The 17220-nt window shown below is 37.1% G+C and overlaps 1 protein-coding gene across 3 annotated transcripts in view; it reads left to right on the plus strand.

Moving 5' to 3' along the window:
* BBOF1 (basal body orientation factor 1) overlaps nucleotides 1-17220 on the plus strand; it is a 32771-nt gene that overhangs the window by 7147 nt on the left and 8404 nt on the right. Inside the window, exons 1-8 of one of the 3 annotated variants that reach the window (XM_045823850.1) lie at nucleotides 3139-3295; nucleotides 3457-3522; nucleotides 4925-5068; nucleotides 8937-9017; nucleotides 11446-11516; nucleotides 11958-12102; nucleotides 13164-13657; nucleotides 16372-16473. In XM_045823850.1, coding sequence (XP_045679806.1) covers nucleotides 3260-3295; nucleotides 3457-3522; nucleotides 4925-5068; nucleotides 8937-9017; nucleotides 11446-11516; nucleotides 11958-12102; nucleotides 13164-13657; nucleotides 16372-16473 — 1139 coding nt within the window. In that variant the 5' untranslated portion in view covers nucleotides 3139-3259. Of the gene's footprint in view, nucleotides 1-3138; nucleotides 3296-3456; nucleotides 3523-4924; nucleotides 5069-8936; nucleotides 9018-11445; nucleotides 11517-11957; nucleotides 12103-13163; nucleotides 13658-16371; nucleotides 16474-17220 lie in introns of those variants that run through there. The other 2 variants (XM_045823848.1, XM_045823849.1) reach the window with 2 other exon arrangements.

The following is a 17220-nucleotide window of genomic DNA, read 5'->3' on the forward strand; positions in this document are numbered from 1 at the left end:
ATATTTTGAACAAAATTAGGATATTTTTCTTTAAGAGGGGCTTTTTATATTTAATGCTTTGTTTAATCAATCACAAAATAAATCTCATATCTCATACCGTTCCTACATGGCTTAGGACTGTCTCAATTTATTTTTTAGAATTTTTAGGTTTTCCTTAAAGTAGTCTAAGATATTATTTAAATACAACAATATTTCACTTCCGTATCCTTCACTTGTATAACCACATCAAGGAGTTTTTAGTTTAAAAGCTACTCAGGTTCCCTACTAAAATCAGCATCCATGGAGAAATTATTCATACCAGGACAGGACCAGGGAGTGTAAAAGATGAACTCGGAATGTCTTACTGCACCAGGGAGTAAGTAAAAAATATTAAAGGACACAGGGACTATCTGGAAGGGGCTCCTACTGGGCAAATCTGGGACAATCAAAATGAATAATGACAGTAATAGATAAAAACCCATCGAATAGAGTAAGTCCATGAGTGCATACTGCTAATAAATAAATACATTCATTAATAAGTGAGGGAGAAGGGAAAGTTCTTCCTTACAGTAGAATGCAGTAAATTATTAAATTTCCAAACAATTATGATGGGGTTAGAACAGTCATCGTTTGGCATCACAGTACTAGTCGATTCAGTCAAGAATCATCAATGGAAGCTTAAACTAGTGGATGACAGTTTGATGAGCAGAAGGATACTTGCATAGTCTCAAAATATCCTTCCACAGACTACTTAATAATTACAAAATAAAAATAATAAAAATAATAAGAAGAGAAAACTGGCATACATAATCTTGACCAATTGATTAAAATTATCATCAGTCATCTCATGATGTGATGCGCTGGAAAGGATACACCGTCACCTTGGTGGTGTATGCCTTCCAAAAATGCATAGCTTAAATCTACTAATGAAGAAATATCAGATAACCCTAACCCTGGCCAGCATTATTCAAAAATGTCAATTCATAAAAGACAAAGAGTGAGAAACTTTACCGGATTAAAGGAGACTAAAATATGTGGCAAGTAAATATAATGCAAAATCAAGGGTTATATCCTGGAGTGGAAACAAAATTTGCAATAAATGACGTTAATGAGACAAATTGTGATGAAGTTTGAATATGGACTATACATTATATCAGTGTTAAACTTCCCAATTTTGATAATTGTACTATGCTTCTTAAAAAAGCATGGCATTTTTCTTAGGAAATATATAATTACATAGGGGTAAAGGATCATGTCTTTAACTTATTCTCACATGGTCCAGGAAAAACAATGTAAAAAAATATATCATCCATATATGTATACCTATATAATTATATATTTAGATACATCTATCTATATATAAAATACATAGAGAGGGAAAGCAACTGTGACAAAATTGGGTGAAGAGTGTATGGGAGATCTTTGTAACTCTTCTTGAAACTTTTCTTCTAAAAAGTTACCCAGATATATTATGCTAAGTGAAATAAGTCAGACAGAAAAAGACAAATATCATATGATTTCCCTTACATGTGGAATCTAAAGAGCAAAATGAACAATGAAAATAGAAACAGACTCATAGATACAGAGAAAAGACTGATAGTTGCCAGGGAGGTGGGGAGATTGGGGACTGGGTGATTAAGCCGCACAAATTGGCAGTCACAGAATAGTCCTGGGAATGTGAAGTACAGCATAGAGAATATAGTTATTACTGTTGTAATAATTATGTACAGCATCAGCTGTGCACTTGAAATATGTAGGGGACCACTTCGTAAAATATATGTTTGTCTAACCACTGTGCTGTACATCTGAAACTAATACAAGATAATATTGAATGTGAACTGTAATTGAAAAATGAAATTTTAAAAAGTTACCCAGATAAGAGCAATGCATATCAAAACAATGAGATCACTTCCTACCCATGGCTACTATGGGAAAAAGAGAACAAGTGCTGGAGAGGATGCAGGAAAACTGGACCCCTTGTTCACTGTTGGTGCGAATGTAAATTGGTGCAGTTGCTATGGAATCAGTATGGAGGTTTCTCAAAAAAATTAAAAATAGAATTACCAGATGACCTAGCAATCTCATTTTTGGGGTATATTTCCAAAGAATTTAAAGCAGGATCCTGGCCAGTGAGGCTCTGTTGGTTGGAGAGTGGTCCATAAACTGAAGGGTCACAGGTTTAATTCCTGGTCAGGGCACGTGCCTAGGTTTCAGTTTTGGTAACTGTATAGGAAGCAATTCATCGATGTTTCTCTCTCTCTCCCTTTTCTCTCTCTGGAATCAGTAAATACACACACACACACACACACACAATTTTTAAGATTTTACTCATTTTTAGACAGAGGGGAAGGGAGAGAGGGAGAGAAACATTGATGTGTGGTTGTCCCTCGCACACCCCTCACTGGGGACCTGGCCTGCAACCCAGGCAAGTGCCCTGACTGGGAATGGAACCCACCACCCTTTGCTTCGCAGTCTAATTTTTTTGATGTTCAATACACTGAGCCACCCCAGTCAGGGCTGAAATCAATAAATATATATTTTTATAAAAGAGCCCTGGCTGACGTAGCTCAGTGGATTGAGCACGGGCTGCGAACCAAAGTGGCGCAGGTTCGATTCCCAGTCAGGGCACATGCCTGGGTTGCAGGTCATGACCCCCAGCAACCGCACATTGATGTTTCTCTCTCTCTCTCTCTATCTCCATCCCTTCCCTCTCTAAAAATAAATAAATAAAATCTAAAAATAAAGAATTTAAAGGAGGATTTTGGAGAGGTAATTGCATAACCTATGTTTGTTGAAACATTATTCACATAGCCAAGAGGTAGAAGCAACCCAAATGTCCATTTGATGGGATAAATAAAGAAAAGTGGTATATACATAACATATAGTGGAATATTATTATGCATCCTTAAAAAAGAAGGAAATCCTGTCACATGCTACATACAACATGGATAAACCTGAAGGCCAATATGCTAGGTGAAATAAACCAGTCGTGAAACACAAATAGTGTAGGATCCCACTCGTATCAAGTATCTAAAGTAGTCAAAATCCAAAAATAGAAAGTAGAAAGGTTGTTGCCAAGGGCTGTGGGGGAGGGGGGAGAAGGCATTAGTGTTGCATGAGTATAGAATTTCCGTTTTGCAAGATGAAAAAGTTGTAGAGGCCTGCTGTACAACAATGTGAATATACTTTACTGAACCGTACATTTAAAAATGGCTAAGATGGTCAACTTAATGTTCTATTCTTGACCACAATTTTTTAAAAAGTTACTTGGGTAATTCCGATGATAACCGATGACAGGTTTTGGAAACTAGCAATAGTAAGTTAAAAGTATGAAGTATGTCCCCTCTTTTCTTCTTCACACCGTACTCAACCTCTCTAACACTACTGGTTTTAATATCATGTGAAAACAAGGCTACTTAATAAAGGCAGGATGCAGAAATTTGTTTACCTTATTAACTGCGTTTTCATTTCCTACAGATTGAAAAACTGAAACAGCAATTGAGTGAAACAAAGGAAAAAGCCCAAGAGGAAAAGGAAAAAATGGTAAGTATCTATGTACACTAATACTTCACTTACCAGGTGGTCAGGTTTCTGGCAAACTCACATTTAAGACCAATAAGAATAAATGAATAGGTCCTTTGAGCGGCTCACACACATGTTGTGCAGAAGCTCAAATATAATATAAACATACGTTATTTTAGAAAACTATCTGATATTAGTGGTGCTTACTGATCCTGAGTTTGACATCCTTTCTAGGGCTTTTCAGTGGACCAACTTAGGAAATTTATATATTTTTAGAGATTAAAATACATTATGAGCCCTTACTAATATTTTCAATTCAGTTGCAGGAATACAGGGTTTTTACTTAACTTTATTTGTGTCTCCTTTCTCCCACACCCCAAACCCTGATTCTAATGATACCAGTATAATTGTGTAGTTGCTTTAAACTTCAATACAACAATCACAGAATACTAATATCAATACTACCACCAACAAAGGTTAGTGGAAACAGTTTAAGATTTTGTGGGGTACTTTTCTCATTAGGTTATATACTGATAGGAATCTACTATCAAATTACAAGGTTTGAAAACCATGTGAAATAATTCCCTTCTGCAATGTTATGACACCAAATCAATAACACATTCTGCTTTTGAGTTTTAGGAGTTGCTTTTGAAAAGGTTAATCATGCATATAAAATTATGTAATTATATACATATTTATAATTATGTCAAATATGTATGTGGTTCCAAAGTCAAATCTATTAAACATGGTATATTCTGAGAAATCTAACTTCTGTCCCTATGTTCAGATATACCAGTGTATATTGTCAAAATGGATTTTTGTCAACATGATAGGTGAGAAGTGCTGTTTTAGCGCATTTCAATTTGCATTTCTCCTATTTTGAGCTAGGTTGAGCATTTTTTTCATGTTTAAGTGTCAATTGTATAACTTGATATTTCTTGTTCTTTTTTTCTGTTATTGACCCTTCTTCTTTTCTCTCTCCTTTTTTTTTGTTTTCCCTTATCCTCTTTTCTCCTCCTCCTTCCTCCTCCCACTTCTTTCCTCCTTCTCCCACCTTCACCTTCTTTCTTTCTTTATTAGAAACAATAGCCCTCCCTTTGTCTCTTAGTTTACCAATTTTAATTTAGGGTTAGGGACATTGTTTATCTTTCTTACAGATTAAAATTTGCTTTAGTTGTACAATGCCGCTTGTTAATAAATATCTGGATTTTCTATACAAGATCAACTCATCCTAGAATTTTTGCTTATTCAAGGCACTTAGTATCTTTTAACAAAAATTAAAACTTTATGCAAAAATGAAAAGGGAACATTTCTTCAAAGAACATAGACAAATGGTTTAAGGCTTTGAATGGAACATGACTCTGTGGGACTTCTGTTTTTTTCCTAATTCATTTACCTGTTTTTTTTCTTTTTTTGCATACAGGAACAAAAGTATACTGCACAAATAAATGAGCTGGAGGGACAGTTCTATCAGAAAGCCAAAGAAATTGGCATGATTCAGATAGAGCTAAAAACAATAAAACAATTCCAAAAGAGAAAAATCCAAGTGGAAAAAGAATTAGATGACGTAAGTTTCTTTATCTTTTTCTTTTTCTTTTCTTTTCTTTCCTTTCCTCTTTTCTCTTCTCTTCTCTTTTCTTTCACAAAGGGAAGTCAGAACTGACTACTGTGTCTGCAAAAGCCCTCGCCGACCTTTGCTCCTATGAGAGGGGAACTGGCCCCCTTTGACATGTTGTTTCTGATAGTAAAAGCATAGAACATACCAGTTTAGGGCTGGGTGCAAAAGGCCTTGATGGTTAGACTTTTCTTTTTCTAAGCATTGATTTCTTTGTAAGTTCACCAAATCTTAGCCAGCACACCATCCCACATTTACCAACAGCCAAACCTTTTGAGTGACTTCAATAAGAAACAAACTATGGTTCTTCGAAAACATTAGGGGCAAAGTGGCAAAGTCCTAAAGGAAAATGTTTTCACCATTGATTTTCAACCTTTTTCATCTGATGGCACACACAAACCAATTAGTAAAATTCTGCAGCATACCAAAAAATGTATTTTTTGCTTATCTGACAAAAAATAGGTATAATTTTGATTCATTCACACTGGACAGCTGTTGTTGTATTGGCTGTTGTCATTTTTTTATTTGACACGCTAAGTGAAAAGAGGTCAGTGCTCCCGACTAGTCAGGTATTGAATGTTTTAAAAATTCTTGCAGCACACAGCTTGAAAAATCACTGGTTTAGACTGATGAATGATAATTTTAGAAAAGTTTAGAAGGCTCTCTGGGTAAGTGTGGGTTGGATGAAGAAAACTGAGTACTTTTCCTCAGACCTTGTAATGCTCTTTCCCTTAACTTGCCATTCCCTCAGCTCAGAATATAGCTTTATTGCATTGATCATAATGCAACAAATGTCACAGACATGAAGTCAGCTTTGTGACTTTGGGTGAGTAACTTAACCACTCTATACCTTAGTTTTCTCCTCTGTAAAACGGGTATAATAAGAGTCTCATAGAGGTGTTGTAAGGATAAAGTGAGTTCATATATGTAAAGTGCTTAAAACAGTGCATAGGACGTAGTTAGAATTACATTAACAATGGTGTGTAGCTCTCTGAAAAAAGACACCCTGATTTGTAGTGCTTGCTGATTTCCTTATAAGTAAATACTTTTGTTATGGCCAATAAAACTTAACTTTTCAGGAGCTCTCAAAATAGCCATCCTAAGTGGAGGAGGCAGAGGTTCTGAATCACAGTGAATTGGGAACTAGTTCATATTCTCATGGGAAAGAACAATGTTGCCACCTAGGGGACAAATAGATTTCATACCCCTTCAAAGAAGCTGCTTGGTCCAAGAAGACTTAACATTCAAAGGCTTATGGGGGAAAATAAGGTGGTTCTGTGGAATACGGAGGAATTAAGGCAGGTGTGGAGGCCCGTGAACTTAGAATTGTTAGGTAAATGAAGAAAATTAACTATACTGTGCAATAGAATTCATTATATAAATTTAAAAGAGACTAATTATGTTTAGATTATCAAAAGGTAGCCAAAGCATTGATTTTAAAGAAAAAAATAATTTCTACCTACCTGATTAGCAGAAGAAGCATATGCTGGTTGGTTGCAGTTATTATTTTTTGAATAAATTATTTTGTCTTTCTTTTTTTTATAGTGATGATACTCATTTCAGCAAATTTGGCTGATAAAAAAGGAAAATCACCCTCTCCCCGCCACACATACCTCGGGAGAACCATTGTTAATATTTCGGTGTATTGCGTTTCCTTTTTCTTTCTCTGCTATGTAGAAACATTTTAAATATTTTTACAAAAATGAGGTCATGATGTACACATTGTTAACTGATTTTTTCACTTTATATATTGTGAATATTTTTCAATGCCATTGCATATTTTCCTATAAAATCTTTTGACTGGATACATGAAATTCCATTGAGCAGATGTATCATGATTTTTTGAAAGACTTTACTTATTTATTTTTAGACAGAGGGGAAGGGAAGGAGAAAGAGACGGAGAGAAACATGTGCGAGATATATCGGTTTCCTCTCATATATCCTCAGCTGGGGACTTGGCCCACAACCCAGGCATGTGCTCTGACTGGGGATTGAACCTGTGACCTTTCAGGTTGCACATTGGCACTCAGTCCCCTGAGCCACACCAGCCAGGGCTATCATGATTTATTAATTGGTCCTTTGTTGGACATTTTGACTTTTTTCTAATTTTTCACTGTTATAAACTGTGATGAAGATCTAAGTAACATACTATTTTTTATATCTTTAATGAGTTTTTTTAAAACACTCACCCAAGAATATATTTATTGATTTGAGAGAGAGAGAAAGAAACACCAATATGTGAGGGAAACATCAAGAGGTTGCCTCTCCCACGCCCCCAACTGGGGACCTGGCCTGTCACCCAGGCATTTGCCCTGACCAGGAATCAAACCCGAGACCTTTTGGTTGTCAGGATGACAGCCACCCCACTGAGCCACACCAGTCAGAACTTGATGTTAATTTTGAAAGTCTTTGACAATGTAAGAGGCTGACCCTCTCTCCCCCTTTTAAAATTTTATTAAATTTATTGGGATAGCATTGGTTAATAAAGTTATATAGGTTTCACGTGTACAATTCTATAAATCATTATCAGTATATTGCATTGTGTGTTCACCAGCCAAAGTCGAGTCTCCTTTCATCATCATATATTTGACCCCCTTTACCCTGTTCTACCTCCTTCCACCCCCCTTTTCTTCTGGTCATCACCGTAATATTGTCTGTGTCTATGAGTTTTTGTCTGTCTTATTTGGTGGTTGCTTTCAGTTTTATATCCCGCACATAAGTGAAATCATATGGTTCTTGACCTTTTCTGTCTACTTATTTCACTTAGCATGGTATTCTCAAGATAACCTTGTTGTTGCAAATGGCAGTATTTCATTTTTTATTATGGCTGAATAGTACTGAGGCTGTTTTTTAAAAAATTCTATAAAAATAAAGGGAGAAAGAAGAACATCTAAGAGAGATCATATAAAACAGATCATACTTAGTAAGGAAAATGGTTAAATATAAGTGGGAACAATACTAATCATTATATTAAATAGTTACTATTCTAAGTACATGTATATTTGTTATTTAATCCTTGCCACACCCCTACGAGATAGCTACTACCGTTATCTTCTTTTCATTCCTGGAGATCTGAGACTTTGAGAAGTTAAGTGACTTGAACTGTGGTCATCTGTTGGAAAGCCCTTCTCACTGCCTTCTTTAGGGCGTGAATATTAGATGGGCTGTGCATATTTCAAGGTGACAGATTCTTGTAGTAAGTACAGACTACAGGATCATAGCTTTTTTAGCTCTACTATTTTTGCCTAGAAGAGTTTTACGTCCTTTTTATTATATGTAGTTTTAGAGGACAGAAGGAAGGGATTCATCTGTGGGAATCATAAGATCTTTTTTTAATTAATACTAAGAAGACTTTTCTAAAAATCAGAACTGTTAAAGGGCAGCTTAGTGAATTAATGAGATTTGAATTAGTGATATTCTGTCTCTAGATGTTCTTCTCATAGAAGGGATTTCTGTATTGAGAGATTATAGACTCTGACTCCTCAGGTCCCTTCCAGAGCTAACATATGATTCTGTGAGTCCACATGTTTAAAATGAAGATCTTTAGAAAATGTGATTATGAGAACAATTTGTCTGAGTCTTCTGAGAACTGTTACTCATGAAAAGCTTTTTAAGAACTCAATATTGATCCTGTAAATCTATAGAAGATTGGGAGAAATATAGTACTCACAGGCAAAAACATGGAGTTTTTCTGTGTGTTCAGGATTAAGAGGTAAAGTATAACAGAAAATGTTTCTTTATTGAGAGTGTTCTAGAAATATGCCCCAATTGAATCCATTTCATATTGATCAGTTTTTTCTATTTTTAATTTTAATTTTAGCTGAAGGAGAATTTAAGAAGCACAGAACGGAAATATCAGGAGACTCTTAGAAGATTGGAAACCAAGTTTTTTAAAGAAAAGGTATGAATTAAGGTTAATTAAGAACTCTTTTGTTTGCCCTGGTGAGTGTGGCTCGGTCGGTTGGTTTCTTCTTATAAACCAAAGGATCGTGGGTTCTATTCCCAGTCAGTGCACATGCCTAGGTTGCGGGTTCAGTATCGATGTTTCCCTCTCCCTTCCCCTCTCTCTACAATCAGTAGGCGTGTCCTCAGGTGAGGATTAAAAACAAGGACTCTTTCGTTTACTAGAACAACATAAGTATTTGCATACATTCTGAGACATATCAACTTTCCATTTGGTACCTTATTAGAAGATTGTTATCAAATCAGTAGAATAAAAAATGGGGAAAAAACCTATTGGGTTGGCCAAAAAGTTAATTTGGATTTTTTCCATGCAATGGCTCTAGTAGCACTTAATTGTCTTTAACTTCATTTGAACCAAGTTTGTTAAATTGTATTGTGAAAGCTGTCATTGTGGAGGATACCGGTCAGCAGTATCCATCCTTGCTGCGGATGCTCATTGAAACACGAGAAAAACATACACAGGGACAACCAAGTCCTGTGGGGAAATACGGACGAAACGGCCACTCTCTCTAGTGGAGAGTGCCCCGAGCCCCCGCCTGAGTAGGCTTTTATTAAGAATACAGACACAGTTTGCGGATTACAGTCTGGCAGGGAAGCTCAAAAGGGATAGGTGATTTTCAAAGGTGCTGACAGAACTGCTGGGATTCTGGGCAGAGTTTGGGGTTTTATCACTTAAAAAGACTACAGGACCTAAAAGGCTAGTTTCGTTTCCTACCCGTGCCTTCATATTCTAATTCAATAGCATCCTCTAGCAAACAGATCTCACAGGATCTTGCATATACTATGTCCCAGGCCTGATTACCCCGGGGGTCCACCAACTCTAGTCTGGATTGCACCGCCCCTGTTATTTCTGCAGGCCTGAGTCAGGCAGAGGAGACAAAGGCAGCCAGGAGACCTGGATTTCTCACAACTGAGAACAAGGACTCAGGCTTTGACAAGGCCGAGGGGGCAGGGGTTGATGTTGATCACCCCTTCATATCCACAGCCCCGCAAGTCCTTCCCTGAGGCCTCCACATGATCATGCCTGTCTTAGGCGATTCCCCCTGTGGGAAATCTTGCCCGTCATTGGCCACTGATCAAGCATTGGGGGCTGGCACAGAACAGGCAGCGTTCATGCCAGGGAAATTAGTTTTGTCTCCTTAGTGTCTCCTGGTTCGGAGGTCTCTCACTCAGCCTAAGTCACAGGGGGTTACAGCTTCCTGAGACCAGGAAGGGCAGACCCCAACATGTCATTAGTGTGCATTTTTAAAAAAACTTATAAAAATTGGTGAATTTTTGTGTAGCCATTTTAATATTGAAAATGGAGGAAAATATGCAACATTTTCAGCATATTATGCTTTATTATTTCAAGAAAGGTAAAAATGCAACTAAAGTGCAAAACAGATTTGAGATTTGTGTAGTATATGGAGAAGATGCTGTGACTGATTGAATGTGTCAAAAAGTGGTTTGCGAAATTTTTTGCTGTAGATTTCTTGCTGGACAATGCTCCATGGTCGCAAAGATCAGTTGCAGTTGAAAGCGATCAAATCAAGACATTAATTGAGAACAATCAATATTATACCATGCAGGAGAGAGCCAACATAGTCAAAATATCCAAATCAATAAAGTTATTGGTGAAAATGAAAAATGTGTCTTTTATTTTACAGAGAAAACTAAAAGGACTTTTTGGCCAATCCAATATTTTAGTTGTCTCAATGTCTAGTCTTCCCTCCTCTTCCCCCATTTAGAGTTTCTTGAAATCCTCAAGTGAAATTGTCATTTTACCAACGCTTGAGGACCTATCCCCTCAGCTCAGTGTTTCTCTGGTGGAATGAAAGCTGCGTGTATCTCATTATATAGCGGAGGTGGGATTGGAGAGGTCACTCTGGTGCACATGAAGTGCATTTTGATTATTATCATTGTTTGGAGCCCATCCTAGAACACAATCTCCATAAGAATAGGGACCCTAGCTCTTTTGTTCACCACAGAATCTCCAGTGTTTAAAAAACCTGGCACACTACTGTTGCTCCATAGGAATTTGTTGAATGAATAAATAATGACTGTCATCACTCTCACAAATAATGTTTCTCCTCATTGTATTTAGCAGAAGTTCCTCCCAGCTCTGCTTTGCCATACTAATGTGGACTTTTTCTCCCTGTTTATCTGCCACACTCCTTCTTTCTTGGGGAAAATGGGAGGTACCCTGAGGTTCCCGTGTTCACACTCTCCTCTTTGCTGGCTCCTCCATCAGTAGTTGGAGTGCTTCACGTCAGGTCATGTGGACAGGAGTGTTCTATTTGACATTATAAAATAGTTAACGTTTTGATGTGTAAAGTTTGTCGTTAGAAATATAACTCTGTGTTAAAACAGCCTATCTTCTTTTTTAGTGCCGACTGGAACAGGAAGCTGAAAAAAAGATTATAATGCTGGCAGACAGAGCCCATCATGAAGCTGTTGTGTAAGGGACTGCTCCCTCTCTGTCTTTCTCACAGCCTCTCTCACCTCTTTGCAGGTCTGTTTTGTTCTTGTCATTTGTCTTCCCACTTCTCTCTGGTTTGCTTTCTCCGAACCTTCTGGCTTGTTTTCCTTCACCATTCCTAGAAAGAGACTTTGTGTCTCCACCCCTCTTCCCTCCACCCTCTCCATAGCAGCATGGTGCGAGAGTAAGAACGTGGGCCTTGAAGTTAGATGGGCTCTCAACACATATACCAATTGGCTGTGGGAAGATTCCTTAACTTTTTTTAAACTAAATTTCTTTTGCTAAAAACAAGGTTAATAACAGCAGCCTGGCAGGGCTGTCCTTATCGTTAATGGCAGAGGATAAAGCAATGGTCGCTCTAGTTTGGTAACGTGTAAAACTTAGGCCTCCGCTTTGAGATCTTGTATGTCTCTGTTTCAGGCAGTTGAGCAACGCTGGAAAAGCTGTTTTTAAAGAGAATGTTTATCTCCAGAAAGCTCTTGAAAACCACCTGAAGGAAACTGATGCTTTACAAAAACGTGCTGACAAGTTGCTAGAGTCTCAGACTTCCCTTTTACAACAAAAGGTTTGTATTCTCATCTAGATTTTGTTTCCTATCTTTTTTTAAAGGATTAGGTTGGTAAAAATACTAAGCATTGAGTATAATAAAGATACATAAGGACAAAGGACCATTTTTCTTCTGTCTGGATGATGTTCCTTTCTTGTCTGAAAAGATTAATTACTGAATGACTACGAAGCATTAGATTGGGCATTATAAAGAATGTATCAGAAACATAAGTATAACTCCTATCACCTACTACTTGAGAGCACTCATTTTGCTCTGCTTACAGTGGTTCCTGAGTCACTTAGGAACAGGTTCAGCTGAAACAGCCCCGACGACAGTGGCACCACCACGTAGGGTTTAATCTCTTATCTCTCACCTGGAGGGAGTCTGGAGGTGAGCACTCCAGCGCTGGAGTACCACAAAGTCTATGGAGACGCAGGTTCCTTGACTCCATTCTGCAACATGTGGTTTCTATCTTCAGAGTTACCTCGTGGCCCACAGCAGCAGCTCTAACTGTTATTCACACAGCAAGAAGGAAGAACAAGAAAGAAAAATATATGCCCCTCCCTTTAGCAGTCTTTCTGCTTACCCCTCACTGACCAGAACCTTCATGGCTATGCTGAACCATAAAGGAGACAGGGAATTTTCAACCATGCTTACTGCCTTCCTGAAAAAAAAAAAAAAAAAAGGGTTTTTATTACTCAGAGGAAAGGGAAAATGGATTTGGGATAGGCAACTAGTGTACTGCCAGAATTTCCAGTATAGAGTTGTTAAATTAATGTTTTTACTGTATAGTCTTATTGATTTTAGAATTACCATTTTGGTAATATAAAATATTTAACCTTTCAGAATTTTAGGAGAAGGAAGGCGTCTTAATTAGCAGAAATCAGTGGTCTTCACAAGTCTAGACAAGGACCCTAGCGTTCCTTTCATTCTGTATATACAAAATTCCAAAATAGCACCACCTCAACCTGGCGTCAGACTCAAATCTCATGAAGAAGTGGAAATTAGTGAGGAACTTTTAACTTCTGAAATTGACTAAAGAAAAACATCTCTCACCTCTGTCATCTTTCTATTTTTAGGAGATCAATGATCTGTTGGTTAAGGAAAAGATTATGCAACTTACCCAGCAGAGATCACAAATCCAAACCCTTCAGAAGAAGGTGTTAAGCTTGGAGACTGCTCTGGTTTGTATGACCAAGGAGTTTGAGACTGAAGTTCTAAAACTGCAGCAACAGGCAGTAGTAGACAACCAAGCCGATCAGGCTGAAATTTTCAAGTTGCAACAACTGCTTCAGATGAAGGACAAGGAAATGAACAGAATAAAGAAACTGGCTAAGAACATACTGGATGAGAGAACAGAAGTGGAAAGGTTTTTTTTAGATGCTCTGCACCAAGTGAAGCAACAGATTGCATTTAGCAGGAAGCATTATAAGCAGGTAGCAAAAGCTGCTTTCAATGTTAAAATGCGAGAGGCATTTGCAGGAAGAACAGAATATCCCAAAATTCGAACGTTTGATGGCAAAGAGCACAGCACCAATAGTGTGAATCAGGATCTTATGGAGGCCAATAAATGGTACTAATAATACTTTAATATTTTACCTTTTGTGCTATTTTCGTGCCCTTTAGATAAATAAGAATGCTGAAAAGTTCAGTTTAATAATATCTAAGTATTGAGTACATTACTTAGTAAATTACTTGAGGAACAGGAACTGACTTACTCATCTTTTTTTAAAGATTATTTGTTTATTTTCAGAGAGAGGGGAAGAGAAGGAGAAGGAGAGTAAAGAAATATCAATGTGTGGTTGCCTTTTGCACACCCCATACTGAGGACCTGGCCTGCAACCCAGGCATGTGCTCTGACTGGGAATCAAACTGGCGACCCTTTGGTTCACAGCCCACACTCAGTCCACTGAGCTACACCAGCCAGGGCTGATTTACTCATCTTTGTAACCCCTATACTTAATATAGTTAATGGGGGTTAATAAATATTCTTAGTGGATGCCCTCTTTTCTTCATAATAGTGAATTGTTAGAGACCAGATTATTTGTCATGTAAAATGTCATCATAGTATCTTTTTTCAGTCCTCACCCAAGGATATGTTTTATTGATTTTAGAGAGAGAAGTGAGAGGTAAAGGGAGAGAGAGAGAAACACTGATGTGGGAGAGGAACATTGATCAGTTGCCTCCTACGCGTGCCCCAGTGGGGGACCAAACCCACCACCTAGGTGTGTGCCCTGACCAGGAATCAACCCACAACCTTTTGGTGTCTGAAGCAGTGTTCCAACCAGCAGAGCTACCCTGCCAGGGCTGTAGTATCTTTCAACATGCTCCTTTATTTTGTTTCCTGTACACTAGTTATAAAGGTTTGATTAGATTTGGGCTAAACATTTTTGATAAACATACTTTCATAAATATATTGTCATGTTTCCTTTACTATTCTGAGATGAAATTCATAGGTAATAATGTCTAAACATATCATTTACAAATCAATTTAACAATTAGTTGTAGCAATTCTTTCTTATATAGACCTTTTCCATGGACTGAAGGACACCCAGTAGTGACCCCATTATTGTATTAACCAAAAGTCCCCACAAATTTCAAAAATACACTCTAGAGATCTACTGCCAATATGATAAAGGTAGTAGAATGCTTGAGACAGTTGTATACTACATACAGCGATTAATCGTTTCCTTAGCAATTCTATCTGTTAGAGCACACCTCCCCCTATAAACCATGTATGAAATTATGGTGCATTTTAAAGATTATTCTTAAAATTATGTTTTATATCCCAATAAAACTAGATTCTTCAAATGCCTTAAGTCAAGAAACTTAAAAGGACTCCCAATTACTACGTACGTAACATCTTACTGAGAGCACTTCCTGTCCTGGCTGGTGTGGCTCAGTTGATTGGAGCACTGTCTCATAGACCAAAGGACTGAGGGTTTGATTCCCAGTCAGGGCACATGTCTAGGTTGTGGTTTTGGTCCCCACACACATAGGTGTTTCACTCTCTCTCTCTCACTTCCTCCCTTTCCCCTCTCCAAAATCAATAAGCATGTCCTTGGGTGAGGATAAAAAAAGAGTGCTTCTGCTTTACATTATTTTTGATGTACTAATTTGTATGTCCTTTTAAATAATATAGCTGCTGGGAAGGTTGGACATGGTTAATGGCTTCTGAACAATGACTCTCCTTAAAAAATGTCCATACTGTGTGTAATTCATACTGTGTGTAATTTTTTAACTTCTTTCCATATTAAAAAATCCATAATAATACTCTATTATCGAGAGGCCCTGTAATTTCCTCTTATTTATTTAACATCAAGTTGAGTCCCTGTAAAACATAAGGCAATTTCTTTTACATTTTTTATCTATTGTATATTAAGTGGTATGTAAGTTTTCAGAGAAAGGTTCATAAACTGATTCTCCACATTATTATTGCAGAAACGGGACTTTTCCTATTCTGCCTTCTGTGTGACATTTTTGCTACTGAGCATCTTGTCACCTTAACCTCAGTTTCCTATGGCCTCTGCCAGCAGGACAGAAATGGTGTTTAAAATACTACATCATCTGTTTAAGAGGAAGATTAGAGAAGGACTGTGGAAGTATATGGTGATGGGCAAAACCTAAACTTTTAAAGAAAACTAATATCAGTGCCCTATATACAAAACATTTCTTACATTATACAACATCAATATTCTATCTGTATGTGTCAGCCAGCTTTTGTAAATAGCAAGTAGGCTATGAGTCTTCTGGGAAAATTATAGTACAGATAAAGACCTGCCCGGAATGCTTAGCTGCAGGCTGATTTGGAGGTAAGAAAATAGACTAGTTAAGTTACATGTTATTTTCTAAATTTATCTTTTGTTATTCTCTCTTCATAGGAAAATATCTGATACAAAGAGGAATGTTAAAAGGAATTTGTCAATAATCTCACCCAACATGTTTTTTCTTGTTCCCTTTGTCTTTGTGTATATATCCAGATAAGTTATGTCATATTACAACTTTCTATTTTGTTTATTTGCTTGATATTTGAGCACACATTTTTTTCATGTTACAGTTTTTATTTTCATTTTAATGACTACATAACATTTCAGGTTGGCTAGCATATTGATATTCTTTTCAACTTTATGACTTTGTAATGGACACAGTTTGCTCTGTAGTCATTACATTTGGAAAACTCTTATTATTCAGTTATGGTCTCATATTTACATATTTTATATTTTTTAAAAAGAGATACTTACTTTGATCATATTTTTCCTTTTCACTTTTTTCTTTGAAATTCCTCAGGACAGGTATCCAAGGAAATGTCAATATTGAAGATCTGACTTGGGAGCAGAAGGAGAAAGTCTTACGGTTGCTCTTTGCAAAAATGAATGGTTTTGTTCCTAGGTAACTCCCTATTTCTGTAGTGAAATACCAAGTTATTATCAACCCTAAAAATGGAAAAATGAACTTATTCTCACTTAGAATGAAAGGATTAGAAAAAAACCACAAAATATAAAAGGGTCATGCTGCTTAGCTATGCAACCCTCAGATAAATAAATGTATGAGCATGGAAATGAAAGATGAATTAGGATTAAAGGAGGTAGAAAAGAGATTAATTTTAGGTATTTAAGGTAATGCTTGCTAAGAAGGTACAACATTGGTCAGCTGAATGGGTGGTAACTGAAGAGAAATACAACAATTGTTAAGATTTTATTAGTCTGCAAAGATAAGTAAATGATTTTAAGCTGATTATTAATCAAGAGCATCTCTAATAACAAGAAAAAGACCTAGAAAGGAAAACAAAAATCCACAGATATTGAAAATAATTCTTCTAAATGAATTATTTCACTCTCTCCACTGTGTTTTATCAGTAACTATAAACATGGTAATGAACTCTAAAGTGGGTAAAATAAATCAACCACTTACTGATTGCTTATTACATACCTGGCACTATGTTAGGGACTCTGGGGATTCAAAAGAATTAAGACCCCCAGTTGGTGTCGCTCAATGGATTAAGTGCTGGTCTATGAACCAAAAGGTCGCTAGTTCAATTCCCAGTCAGGGCACATGCCTGGGTTTTGGGCCAGGGGACCTGCAAGAGACAACCCATCAATGTATCTCTCACACATCAATGTTTCTCTCCCTCTCTCT

This window comes from Phyllostomus hastatus, unplaced genomic scaffold (genome assembly GCF_019186645.2).
Source record: "Phyllostomus hastatus isolate PE091 unplaced genomic scaffold, TTU_PhHast_1.1 phas_scaffold_501, whole genome shotgun sequence".
NCBI classification, from domain to species: domain Eukaryota; kingdom Metazoa; phylum Chordata; class Mammalia; order Chiroptera; family Phyllostomidae; genus Phyllostomus; species Phyllostomus hastatus.